At 48.3% G+C, this 14767-nt stretch overlaps 1 protein-coding gene across 1 annotated transcript in view; it reads left to right on the top strand.

Annotated features, from left to right (window-relative positions):
- LOC144767495 (visinin-like) overlaps positions 1 to 11115 on the top strand; it is an 86897-nt gene extending 75782 nt beyond the window's left edge. Inside the window, exon 3 of the mRNA XM_078650903.1 lies at positions 10350 to 11115. Coding sequence (XP_078507029.1) covers positions 10350 to 10435 — 86 coding nt within the window. The 3' untranslated portion in view covers positions 10436 to 11115. The remainder of the gene's footprint in view (positions 1 to 10349) is intronic.
- The last annotated feature ends 3652 nt before the right edge of the window (positions 11116 to 14767 follow it).

Raw genomic sequence — 14767 nt, 5'->3', positions numbered from 1 at the left:
AGTGGTGAGTGGTGCCGCCAGCTGGATTGGTCTGATAAACAATTCTGTCGGTGTCAATTCTGTCCTGACTCTAATTCCGCAAGTATTAATGGTAAGGACGTTTGTAGGAATCTGAGGATGGCATTACTAAATTGCAGATCGCTACCAAAGCACGCGGTAGAGATCAACCTACTGATTGAAGAAAGGAATCTTGACCTGCTCTTCTTAACGGAGACATGGTTATCCCCTAATGCGGAGTTTGATATTATTTCTGCTCTTCCAAGTGGATTTCTTATTCAGAGTCAGCACAGGGACCTAGGGAAAGGAGGTGGCCTCGCTATAATCTACAAAGACTCTTTGATCTGTAGATTTGAGGAGGGTGGCATCTCAGATACAGAAAGTGCCTGTTTTAGTATCCAAATAACTCCTACCAACTCCCTCTCAGGATTCCTTATTTACCGCCCACCAGGCGGTATAAAACATTTTACAGAATCCCTGCTGGAAGCTACTTTAGCAGCAGCAGCACGGTCACCCAACTTTCTGGTTCTGGGAGACCTGAACCTGCACTTTGATGATCCTAACGATAAGGTGGCCTCAGACCTCAGTTTAAATCTTATGGCTTTTGACTTAAAACTTTTAAACAAAGAAGCCACTCATATCAGAGGACATCTGCTGGATCCGGTCTTCTCTAATAACAACCAGCTCATAGTCAATCCCCCTCTGCCCCTACCATGGTCTGACCATTTTGTGGTTCCATTTTCATGGGAAATCTGCTCAGAAGAGAAAAGTGCCCCTCGCTCTCGTATATTACAGAGAGCCTGGCCAAAGCTATCGGTGGAAGATCTGATACGTACTTTAGAACAAACGGTTCCTGCTGCAGAATCAGATGCCCTTTTGGCAGACACAAACTTTCAGAACTGGCTCAATGGCACCCTGAATACGGTTCTGCCTCTTAAAATGGTGACTAAAAAAAGCAGTACTTTTAAATCCCCATGGTATACCACAGAACTCAGAGACCTCAGAAAGGCCTGTAAAAAGTCCGAACGCATCTGGAGGAGAGACTGGGCAGCCAGCAGCAAAGCCTCCTACCAGTCTGCCTTGAGACTTTATAAAGCTGCACGGCAGAAAACTAAGGCATCCTTCTTTGAGGAAAAAATTAAACTTGCGGCCAACTCCTCAAAGGAAACATTCAAGATCGTCAAGCAACTTCTTAAAGTCCCTGCTCCGACGATCGCTCAAGAAGATACCGAAGCAAGGTGTAACCAGCTAGCGGAGTTCTTTGATGGTAAAATACAAGGGATTCTTGATAGTCTACCACAGACTATCACAATCTCAGGCGTTGACACTTCCCCGCTCTCGACAACCGGCCCCCGGTTGGATGCTTTTAGATGCATTTCTAGGGAGGACTTTTGTAAAACCCTATCCTCCCTGAACAGTGGCTCCCCTTCCGACCCGGCGCCTATGTACATTCTCAAACAAATCGCAGGTACAATTGCCCCCCTTGCTACAGAGCTGTTAAACTCCTAATTTACCAATGGGGTAGTGCCCCCTAGCTGGAAGCAGGCCAGAATTAAAACACTCCTAAAGAAACCGGGGCTGGACACTGCCGATCTAGCTAACTTCCGCCCGATTTCTCTGTTACCTGGCCTGGGCAAAATCGCTGAAAAGATAGTGAATCAACAGCTATCAGGATTCCTAGAAAGTAACACCCTACTGAGCGACTCCCAAACGGGTTTTCGCCCAGGACAGGGCACTGACACAGCCCTTATAGTGGTGGCTGAGGAGGCAAGGTGCATCTTAGACTCAGGGGGATCAGTGGCCCTGATCCTCCTGGATCTAAGCGCTGCATTTGATACGGTGGACCATGAAATACTGGTCCACCGTCTTGCTAGACTGGGCATTACAGGGTCAGCCCTTAGGTGGCTGGAGTCCTTTTTGAACAATCGATCCTTTAGGATTTGGGAAAATGGCGTCATGTCTAAGTCTACTCCCCTCCAGTGTGGAGTTCCCCAGGGCTCGTCCCTGAGCCCCACCCTGTTTAATGCTTACATGGCCCCGCTGGAGGAGGTAGTAGCCCCTTTTGGGATTAAATCCATCACCTACGCAGACGACACACAACTAGTCGTCTCGCTGACGCAGCAAGTGGGATGTTCAGACAATCTCTCGGCTTGCCTAACTGCAATTTACTCCTGGATGACCGGATCAAAGCTAAAATTGAACGGGGCAAAAACTGAGATCATGATCCTGGGCCATCAAATTACATCTTTGCCCACAGATTACTGACCTCCTTGTATGGGGGAGCTGCCCCAGCCAAAGGAGAAAATTAAAAGCCTAGGGGTATGGTTCGAACCCCAACTAACTTTTAGGACACATGCCCAGAAAGTCGCAGGGGGATGCTTCGGCCTGCTTCGGGCAGTATGGAAGGTTCTCCCCCTCCTGCCTTTTCAGTCCAGGAAGCTACTAATCCAGGGATTAATCTTATCCAGACTGGATTATAGCAATGCCCTCTTCCTAGCAGCACCAAAAGCCACAATCAATACCTTGCAGCGGGTGCAGAACGCTGCAGCCAGGTTGCTTTTGGGGGCTCCAAGAAGAGCGTCGGCTAAACCCTTGCTGAGAGCCCTCCACTGGCTTCCAGTCCAAGAACGAATAGCCTTTAAATCATCTTGTATCACCCATAAGACACTGCAAGGCAAAGGTCCTCCGGCTATGAGAAGCCTGATTCGGCCATACAGACCCACTCGGGCCCTCCGATCGGAGGGGGATAACCTTGCTATAGTTTCGAGAGTGAGGAAGGCCCGTACAGGGGGCCGCCGCTTTTCTGTAAATGCGGCAAAAAACTGGAACGCTCTTCCCAGGGATATCCAGAATTTATCTTAAATTCCGAAAATCACTCAAAACTTTTCTTTTTCCTAAAATCCCTTAAAAAATTCCAGATCCTTAGAGTTTTCTGTTATCAGTTAGGTTAGCGCTGGGACGCTCTAGGGCAGCCATGCGCTTTATAAATTAAATTTCATTTCACATGGCTGGAACATCAGGGCATATCCCTGGTTGTTCAATACCTGGCAGGTCCACTCAAAACCAGGGCGGACAAACTCAGCCGCAGGTGCAAGATGGATCACGAATTGCATCTTCACTTGGAGGTGGTGCAAGGTCTCTTTCTGCAGTGGGGAGAGCCTTGGCTAGAGCTGTTTGTGACCGAAGAGAACGTGCAATGTCAGCAATTCCGCGGGTTGGTACTTCCAAAGCGGCACTCGCTAGGCAACGCTTTTCGCCGTGAGTAGAGTTGCGGTCTTCTATACGCCTTTCCTCCTATACCACTTCTGCCCAGAGGGCTGAAGAAGCTCAAGCGCGACAGTGCCCAAGTCATTCTAGTGGCTCCGGATTGGGCACAAAGAGTCTGGTATCTCGAGCTGCTACACATGGCCATCGATCCCCTGATCAGACTGCCTCTCCGGGAGGATCTTCTGTCGCAGCAGCAAGGGACGGACCTCCGCCGAACCTGTCCAGCCTCCACCTTCTTGCGAGGAGAATGATTGGTGGCAGTTGACATCTTTTCACCTGCCTCCTGAAGTCTGTGATGTTATCTTGGCAGCCAGGCGCCCCCCACCAAGATGGTATACGCCTGTATATGGAACAAATTTGTGGCATGTGTTGCAGCAAAGGCTGTGGTTCCCTTTTCTGAGGTTGTCTTGTTCCTTCTTTCTTTGGCCCAGCAGTGCTCTCCTCTGGTCCTTTCTTAGGCTTCCTGATCAGCCTTCTCTTTTCAAGTCCCCTGTTGTAAATCGCTTTCTTGAGGGCATTGAACTTGGCTCTTACTTACCTTATGTGCGCTCCTTTTGAGCCACTTTATAACTGTCCTCCCAGACTTCTTACTTTAAAGACGGCCTTTCTTTTTGCCATCACTCCTGCTCGCAGGGTGAGTGAGCTCCAAGCGCTTTCTTTAAAACCTCCTTTTCTGGCTGTTTAACCGGACAAGGGTGTCCTTCGCACTCGTCCATCCTTTCTTCCCAACGTGATTACTTCTTTCCACATTGGCCAAACCATCACTTTGCCCACCTTTGTTCTACCCCGCATCCTTCTAAGGAGGAAGAGAGGCTTCGAAGTCTGGATCCAAAACGTGTGCTTTCCTTTTACTTGGATCACACAAAACAATTCCGGTTGGATGACCAGCTCTTTGTTGCCTAAGTGGGCGCTAAAAAAGGTCAGGCAGTACACAATTGAACCATCTTTAGATTGGTTGTTTTGTGTTTCAAAGCTTGCTATTCTTTGGCAAAGAAGGAGCCTCATGTGGGGCTACATGCCCATTCCACCAGGGTGATGGCAGATACCACCGCTTTGGGACGGGAAGTCCCCCTTACCGACATCTGTCAGGCAGTGACGTGGGCATCTCTGCACACGTTTACAAAACACTACTGCCTGGACAGCCAAGTACGGAGAGGCGGCTTCTTTGGCCGTTCTGTTCTCCAGGACTTTCTGGTGTGAACTTGGTTCGCAGAACCACCTCCGGGGTTGGTATTGCTGTGGTATGTATTCACAAGGTAAGGAATCTATAACGTATTATCTCTTTCAGATGAACAAGTTACTTACCTCCGGTAACGATATATCTGGAAGAGACACAGATTAGTTATAGATTCCTTACCACCCCACCCATCCTCCCCGTTCTGTGAACTGACTTCTAGGGTTAAGGAGTTCCTTTCAGGGCCCTAGTTTTGTGCACAAGTGGTCAGTGTCTTGCATGGCTCTGCGCTTAAGGCATGGAAAGTTGTGTACAGAACTGACCTCAGCGCGCAAGGGCGGTGTCTAAGTAGCTGCCACGATGTCATCCTGGCGACCACGACGCCAACGACAAATGCGGAACCGACCGACACCACATTTCGGCGCGCAGGGATACTGCTGATGAAAACATTCTCCAGATCCAGTCTGAAGCCTGGGGGTAATTCACAAGGTAAGGAATCTATAACTAATCTATGTTTCTTACAGATATATAATTACCGAAGGTAAGTAACTTGTTCGTTAGGTGAAATTGTGATGAACAGAAGAATCCGGTCACTTTTGTTAGACTACTTAAATTATATGCAAATGAAGCATCTATTTTAAAAATAAAATGTTTGGGTAGAAAATATTTTCACTGGATAATAACGTACCTTCTAGGAACCCAAAAGTATTTTCATGCCTTCAACCATTAGTAAAGAAGGGGTAGGTACTATTAGGATATGAAGTACAAATGAAAAACATGGGTGGGTGTAAAGATGATAGGCAGCACTCATTTGTATTCTACTGAGAAACGTTTAATTATCACAAGACTGGAATTCAAGACCTTGGTATGTAGCAGAGATCACATCCGTTCTACTAAAGTCTTAAATCTGAATATTTTGAAGGCTCTAGTGGAAATTTCCACTGCGTAAATGTTACTGCATCGAATTCATGCAAATCAAAAAGAATGTGCCAAAGAAATACAAAATTGGCAAGTACTTAAAGAACTGAATTCGTTGTTTGCATAGGACATCTAAAAAATCACAAATTACGAGCAAATACACTGTGCCAACTGAGTAATGTGAGGGCAGTACTGTATCTATAGCCCATATTGTGAGATGAATACAGTGGACAAATGAAGGCTATACAAAAAAGGATTAAAAGGTGGAGATTTCCAGAACCTCTAGGTGCCTGCCACCGGTTGCTGGGATAAACAGGCAGGCTTGGACCCATGGGGGCCCTGCTGTGGGCCCCCAAAGACAGATTGCCACAGCCTTTCTGTGTTGGAAAGGCCGGCACAGAAAGGCTGTAAAAATCTGCCATCGTAATCCCTCGGCTGGAAAGAGCCGGCGAGGGATTACTGAAGGCTTTCCGAAAGGCGGACAGGCTCTCTGACAGAAAATAGTCTTGCAAATTTGGCTCTGGTACAAACCATTTGTCAGTTCAGATGTCTGTTCTCAGGACACCCCCGCGCCGCACGGCCACCAGCTGTGTGTGTGCCCCTCGCTGCTGCTCGCAGCCTCGTTGTGCCGTCTGCCTTGCCGCCCTAGCTGCCTGCCTCGCTGTTCCTTGCCCCAGCAGTTCCGCCGTATTTCCGTGGTAAATTGTTGTATTTGTATTGCCTTATTGTATAATCCTTGTTGTTTTCCCCCTGTGCCTTGCCCGCCCCGCTCCCCGCTTCCCGCCGCCGTTCACGCGGCCACGCCCCCTGTGGTCTGTGTCCTCCCCGCTCCCGCCTCCCAGCTGCTCCTCCCTCCCACTTAGCCTTAAATGACGACCGCGCGGACGCGCAGCGGGCACGCCGATTGTGCGCCGAAGGCGCGCCGAAGTCAAGCCCGTCTGCGCCCGTCCGCGCCTGGACCGCGCCTAGCGCCAGGACCCCTGGCCCCCGCTGATGCAAGACTACCCGACGGACCTACGACGCCGCCACCCTCAACGCACTCAATGCCGGCCGGAACCCCGCCTGCTACCGAGCCACCCCAAGACGCACCCACGGACCCTTCGCCTGCCAAGCCTGCCGATTCACCTGCCTCCGGACCTGCACCACCCTCGCCAAGTCGACCACCAGCGGCAACCACCTGAAGTGCATCCTGCTGAACACCTGCTCCGTCCACAGGTACGCCGTGGAACTCTGGGACCTGCACGACGCGACAACACCGGACGTCGCCTTCCTCACCGAAACCTGGATGAACGCCTCCTCAGCGCCCGACATCGCCATAGCCATCCCGGACGGATACAAGATCACCCGGAAGGACCGCGTCAACCAGACGGGAGGAGGCATCGCCATCGTACACAAGAACACCATCCGCATCTCGACTAACGCCGACGAAACCTTCACCGCCGCCGAACATCTACACTTCCAGATACACACTGACCCCAAGACCACCCTCCAAGGCACCCTCATCTACAGACCACCGGGACCTCGCACACAATTCAGCGAAGACATCGCAGACTTCATCAGCCCGCACGCCCTGCCCTCCGTCGACTACATCCTCCTAGGGGACCTCAACTTCCACCTGGAAAACAACAACGACAGAAACACCACTGCCCTGCTGGACAACCTCGCCAACCTCGGGCTCAAGCAACTGGTGAACACTCCCACCCACTATGCCGGCCACACGCTTGACCCCGTCTTCTCATCCAGCAAGCACATCTCCTTCAGCCACGCCACCGGACTCCACTGGACCGACCACAGCTGCGTCCACTTCAGCTTCATGAAAACTGCGACCCACCACCACCCGCAACAGGTTCCCCGCCGTAGCTGGAACAAGATCACCACCGAGCAGCTCACCGCCTCCCTCAGCCAGAACACACCCACCAACACAGTGGACCCAAACGAAGCAGCCAGCAACCTCGCCAAGTGGCTGACCGCCTGTGCCGACGACCTCGCACCACTAAAGAACCCTCCCAGCAGAACCGGCAGCAAGAAAACCCCCTGGTTCACCAACGAACTCAAGGAATCCAAGAAGAACTGCTGCACCCTCGAGAAAGCTTGGCGGCTCGACCAGACCACAGACAAACGGACCGCCCTCAAGCACGCCACCCGCAAACACCACCAGCTGATCCGCGCCACCAAGAAGTCGGCACTCAAAGAACGACTGGACAACAACGCCCACGACAGCAAGGAACTCTTCAGCATCGTCAAAGAGTTCTCCAACCCCAGAGCCGGAAACAACGACATCACCCCCTCGCAAGACCTCTGCGACTCACTCGCCTCGTTCTTCCACCGCAAGATCGCAGACATACACAACAGCTTCGACGCACAGACCACACACCCCACCACCGAACCAACGCCTGCCACCACCACCCTCTGCAACTGGACCCCGATCAACACCGAAGACACCACCCGCACGATGAACTCCATCCACTCCGGATCACCGACCGACCCCTGCCCACACCACATCTTCAACAAAGCCGACGCCATCATCGCACCCCATCTCCGGGACATCATCAACTCCTCCTTCCACACCGCCACCTTCCCGAAGACCTGGAAGCACGCCGAGCTTACCGCCCTCCTGAAGAAACCTACGGCGGACCCCACCGACCTCAAGAACTACCGTCCCATCTCGCTCCTTCCCTTTCCGGCCAAAGTCATCGAAAAGACCGTCAACAGACAGCTGGCTGCCTTCCTCGAGACGAATGGATCCCTCGACCCCTCGCAGTCCGGGTTTCGGGCCAACCACAGCACCGAGACCGCCCTAATCGCAGCCACCGACGACATCAGAACCCTGATCGACAACAGGGAAACAGCGGCCCTCATCCTCTTGGACCTCTCTGCGGCGTTCGACACAGTCTGCCACCGCACCCTAGTGAAGCGCCTCAGCAACATCGGAATCCGAGAGAAAGCACTGGAGTGGATCATCTCGTTCCTCGCCGGAAGAACCCAGAGAGTCCGCCTCCCCCCGTTCAGATCCGAGGCCACCGAAGTCATCTGAGGCGTACCACAAGGATCTTCACTCAGTCCAACCCTCTTCAACGTCTACATGAGCCCCCTCGCAGCCATCGCACGCCAACACGACCTCAACATCATCTCCTACGCCGACGACACCCAGCTGATCCTCACCAACAACCCCACCACCGCCAGAGCCAACCTACACAAAGGGATGAAAGACGTCGCCGACTGGATGAGAAGCAGCCGCCTTAAACTGAACTCAGACAAGACGGAAGTCCTCATCCTGGGATCATCACCCTCCGCCTGGGACGACTCCTGATGGCCCCCGGCCCTGGGCACCGCTCCCAAACCAACGGACCACGCACGCAACCTGGGCTTCATCCTGAACTCCTCCCTGTCGATGACCAGACAAGTCAACGCCGTCTCATCCTCGTGCTACAACACCCTGCGCATGCTCTGCAAGATCTTCAGATGGATCCCCACCGAAACCAGGAAGATCATCACCCAGGCACTCGTCACCAGCCGACTGGACTACGGGAACACCCTCTATGCCGGAACCGCAGCCAAACTTCAAAAAAGACTCCAACGCATCCAGAACGCCTCCGCACGACTCATCCTGGACTTCCCCAGACAGAGCCACATCACCGGACACCTGAGAGACCTGCACTGGCTCCCCGTCAGCAAGAGAATCACGTTCAGACTCCTGACCCACGCACACAAGGCTCTCCACGACCTGGGCCCCAAGTACCTCAACGACCGCATGACCTTCTACACGCCCACCCGCCAGCTACGATCAACCAGCCACGCCCTGGCCACCGTACCACGCATCCGCAGAGCCACCGCCGGAGGAAGATCCTTCTCCTACCTGGCAGCCAAGACCTGGAACTCCCTCCCCACCCACCTTCGGCGAACCCAGGACCATCTCTCCTTCAGGAAACAGCTCAAGACCTGGCTGTTCGAGCAGTAACTCACCCCCCCCAGCGCCTTGAGACCCTCCCGGGTGAGTAGCGCGCTTTATAAATGTCGTGATTGATTGATTGATCGATTGATTGATGCCTCTTCGAAAGGACACCTTTATTAGTCCATACATCTAGAAATGGCAACCATATGGAATTGCTCAACACTGTTTAGATAATATATTCCCCGAGAACATATGGGTGTCTGTGGTCCCGAAGTGAATTTGGAAGCCCAATCCATCTTCGGTCTTCAACTGAGTTTTGTTAACTATCAGAATCCAGTATAAACTGCATTGCAGAATGTAATATACTGGGGGCCTATTTATAGGCCAAGCCACAAAATATTGTGCTACCAAATCACCTCTCCCATGGTTTCCTCACTTTTCATTGACATCTTTCATCATTGGTGGGGAATCCATGATGTAACAGTGCTACGGCCGAGGTATTTCATGACAAAACTAAGGCAAATGATAGCAATTTAAATCAGAAGACTCATCCAATGAGCGCGTCTGCATGTTGACCACAATCAACAACCTGGTTTAGACGTCTCTTCCTCCGTTTCCAACCATCAAGGATCCTGTGGGTATATTGCAAATTAATTTAAGTATTGGTTTATCCACTCATCTGTACAACCAACAACCGTTCTGCAATGAGACAGTTTCACACCCGCTTTCAGAATTTCACTTCCTTCATCAATGTAACACAGGGTGTCCACTGATAAATTGTGTTGCAAAGTTCGTTATATCCTTCGTACACTTGATCATCTGAATAATGAGCCTCTCTGACACAGCTTATAGAATACATTTGGGTAATCTAGAGGGTAAAGACCAGGCCAGAGATCAATGACTTTGCTGTCCAGTCCAGTCCAGGCCAGTAACCACTGACTAGGTCACAGTCAGCTGATGATATAACTTGTAACAACAGTTCTGGTTCTAGTTACTGTTTGCAAATGGTACTTAGCTTCCGACCCACTCTGTCATGGATGATATTATTTTGTGTACTAATTGGAGTCTATGTACATTAAAGTAACTTTTCTCCCTCTGCAGATAAAATCGCTGAAGGAGAATTCATCCAGGGCGTGATGAAGAATGATGAAATCATGAGACTCATCCAGTATGACCCCAAGAAATAAGCAATGGTCGCCAGAAGAGGAACACACGAAAGAGAGTGTGTGGATGGGGAAGGGAGGGAGTAGCCTGGAGTGAATGTGTGAGTGCAGACTCTGTCTATGGGACAACCACTCCCACTGTTTAGACTCCCTCCTATTCTAGCCAAAGATTCCACACTTCACCTCCACCTCCACTCATTAATATCTCCCTTTATGTTAAAGAATGTCAATGTGAGAGTCCCTCATTTTGATAATTCCCCTATGCACTTCCTACAGTAGATGTGTTAAATGTAGGTGGGGTGTATGTGTTTGTATGATTGTGTGTTGTCAATGGTGGGAAACAGAAGGGTGAAATATGTAAGCGAGGACAGCTATTATGATTTGTTAATTGGTATTTGTATGCACCAATGTCTAAGTGTAACACACTTTTTAAAAAGATTTCACCAGAATGAGACAACATGCTCAAAGTGTTTTTCTCTTAATATCCAAAGAGGAGCTCCCACTTTTAAGTGTGACAAGTCAGAAAATGTACTGCATCAGTAAAACAAAAATGTTATCAATCAGTCTGTCAAGACATACAATGGCTTATCATTTTATCAATTAGTCCTTCAATCATCCCATCAATGAGCTTATCCCATCTCTTGTCCTATCAATGAACATGTCTATTGAAAAAACAACCTAATAAACATATCTCAATTAACACAGCTAATCATCTTTCCACCTATATTACAAGAAATGGATCAATACACATGTCTGTCCAGCTTTCTAGCCATAAAACCATCAGTCAAAATGATTGGACATGCTTCATCTGTATGAAGTGAACACTTCGAATTTGTTGTTTTCTGTGATGTTGGTTAAAGGCAGGGGTTTTAATTTAAAGTTAACAATTGTGTTTTCAGTGAGTTGAATCTGGTGCAGCAATTCTGGATAAGCGGCTCTTCACATTGAAGATATATTCCTAGGTTTAATGCATGAAAAAGAGCCTGCTAACATAGGATGCTTATTCTAAAACACTTAAGCAATGGCCATGTGTAAAGTCCACAACCGTTCACTCATTAACACATGTGATCTGTATGTAGAAATCCATTATTGATTGTCTACTGTGGTGCTATTTAGTCCTGTGTGAAACTGAATACATTGGCTGGAATGAATAACACAAAATCAAGTTTCATTATTTGTGATGAACATCAGGACTCAAATGCTGAATTTGGCTCAGCCAATCAGAATGCTTAGAATGGTGGCACATACTACTGTTGCTTCCCTTCTTTCTAACTTCATGAAAATGTCACTGAAGAACATGAAGAATACAGGGTTATTTGGTAATAACCTATTGTCTACATATGCTAATTGCTATTACCACAATATTGACTTTTGCATTTGACCGAAGCCCATAGTTGGGGAGTGGACAATTAATAGCAAGTAATGTCTGCTATTAATGCCGTCAGTAGAGGAAAATAACAATTATGCATGAATACATTTTCTGTTGAAAGCACAATCTAGTGGCAAGGGGATTCCCCATGTCAGACTCTGATAAAAAACAGGAGAGAACCAGCAGCATACAATGACAGACACTGTGAGGCAAGCTGGTGCCCATGGCCAGGTAACATAACGTAGCGCATAGTGTAAAGGAAAACATTGAAGCTCTCTGCCACTTCACTGAGAAACTAAATCCGAAGCTCATTTCAGTAGCCCATCTCTTTCACACTGTATGCAGTAGAAGAAAGCTTTGACAATAGTGCCCTGGGAAAACAATTCACACTTGTGGACCTGGGATTAAAGCTTAATTATGAGAGCTGTGACAGGAAGGACCCCAAACCCAAATGTGCTCTGTGAAGACAGCTAGTCCCAGCCACAGAGACCAAAACCATATATTATTCTGTAACTTCTCTGGGTACTGGTCTCTACACTACTCTGGATCTTCTGTCTGATTGAGGTAACAGCTATAGGAGAATATTAAATAAAATAGAATAGGAACCTACACTGTCCCACAATTACCTTGATATAATCTAACTATGCACCCACCGATTGGCTGACAAAGCTTTGGTCTCTCTACGTAGCTTTTCAAGTCATGTCCTCCATTTCCATAATTTAGGTTTCATGAATGTTGGTAGTGAAGGCTCTTCATAAATGGTGCAGCCACTGAAGGTCTTCATATAATTGTTAAGGCAGCAAAATAGTATTTCTAGAACAATTCTAAAACCTGCCTTTCCCATTCATAGAGTGTTGTTCGTGTAAGCTGTTACTTCTGCAATAGGTACTGGACAAATGTTATCATAAACACCGCTTCTCTAGCAGAGACATCCCTATGGCGCATGGATGTATTAAAGTATGACCCAGCATCTCAGCAGACACATTCGAGAATTCATCTTTATGGAGTCTTTCGTCTTATGTCTGAGCATGGGATCATTAGAAGAATCTGTCAAGATGTAGATTGCTTACAGAATTTACCAAGAATTGAATGAAAATGTGGTCTGCACTGCTTTGGTCTTCACAGAGTCTTAGGTTGTTGGGGACGTTTTTCTAAAACAATCATTAATGGCCTGAAACAATTCGGAAGTTCACATGAGAAAGATATCTACATGCTTCCATCTAATGAAAAATACTTAAATTAACTCAGGAATTCATGTGCTATTCATAATTTTCTTACCTCTGAAACTCGACATTCTTTGGTCGCACTCTATAACTCATTGCTGTAAATGTAAATACCAGAAGGGGCAGATTCACAAACATTTTGCATCAGGTTTCTGGCGCAAAGTGTTTATTTGGATTTAATTTAGAGCACAAGAAGTGTTTTGCACTGGAAGTTTGCCTGAAAGTGACGCATAGCAACGCACTGTGCTGCTATGCATTACTTTGCGTCAAGAGGGTGTCATGCAACCATCAATTGTTTAAGATGCAAAACCCTATCTACTAACAATAGCAGACAGGGTTTTGCTCCAAACAAATTTTGACTCTTTGAAGCTGGCTTAAAGAAGAAATGCTTCTATTGCTCCAGACTCTTCTGAATTTGTATTTGCGATGCACTGCGCAGCACCCATCCAAAGGGGGAAACGTTTTCAAGTTTGTCTAGGCATAGACTTTTGTACTGGAGCAGTGTACTTGGTGCTAGGCAGCCTAATTGTGGGCAAGCAGTAGGGAGAGAGCAAGCCAGTGCCACATCTTAGTAGAAATGGTGCATTTCTCCTCTCACACAACGCAGAACAACAACTTTGCTTGCTGCCCTGCGTTCCATGATGTGTGTAAATCTGTGTCTAAAGGTTTTGCAATAAGAAAAATATTTTGGTGTCCGCTAAGCTGAATGTGATTTCAAATGCTTTGCTCCTCAGTTTATATACATCTTACTCACTATACATTCCCGCATGGAGCAAGGTCCAATCACTGCCCCTCGAAAAAATGGCGCTTTGAACACCATGGACCCAAGCACTTATTGGCTGATTGCTACTTTGCCACTGGTTCATTATACTTATATTTTGGAAGCGGTTATGACCAAACAGGTGTAGAACCGCTTGGGTGGTTGGCATGACATTCTTGTGTAGCCAATCAGGTTTCATCCCTTTAAGAGGATTGAGAGAGCACTTCAATCAATGACATTCACCATCTTAGAACCACTGACGTAGGTAACCTGACTGTGTTGGTCTTCTTAGATCTATCCATCGCTCTCAACAGGAAAATTGATTTCCAGCACTGGTCACACCAGGCAATTCCGGTCACACAGACAGGATTACGTTCACCAATGTCTCACAAGGTGGAGGTGGCGGCGTAACCATAGTAGTGCCTTAATATGAGGGACACAACCTGTCATTCGGACCTCGCACACAAGGGGCCTGTTTTCAGCGTGTCGCATGAGAGAGATGCAGAACGATCAATGAAGCGGGCCACGCTGGATCCCACAACAGTTGAATCCGCTCACTACCAACAAGATGCTTATACTTGTCGAGGTCTCCACAATGCAGGGGACACACACCAAAGGCAAGCCGGTCTCCAGGCACAATTCTTAGTTCCTCGATCATGCCACGCTACCAGTTAGGATCCAGCAGATGATGTGGGCACTTAAGAGGGCACCTCTCTCTGGGTGTCACAATTAAATGGTGTGAGTCCCTCATAGGAAATCTTTAGTGGGGCCGTGATCTGACTCCAGAGTGTCAAGACCTCTTCCTCCAATCTATCTATCCAGGTACACAAATGGCAGAGATTTGTCATTCCATTTGCATGCCCATTGTCTTATAGTCGTTGCTGGGGAATGCCCTGATGTGCTCCCCCTGGCTCCAGTGTGGACTGGAGTCAAGCTAAAAGGCACATAAAGAGTTTTAGATCCCACTTTCTAGGAGAGACATTTCTAAACTAGTAATGGCAAAA

Source organism: Lissotriton helveticus, chromosome 7, assembly GCF_964261635.1.
Source record: "Lissotriton helveticus chromosome 7, aLisHel1.1, whole genome shotgun sequence".
NCBI lineage: Eukaryota > Metazoa > Chordata > Amphibia > Caudata > Salamandridae > Lissotriton > Lissotriton helveticus.
Note: the sequence above shows the minus strand (reverse complement) of the source record. Positions and strands in the feature narration are given on the sequence as shown.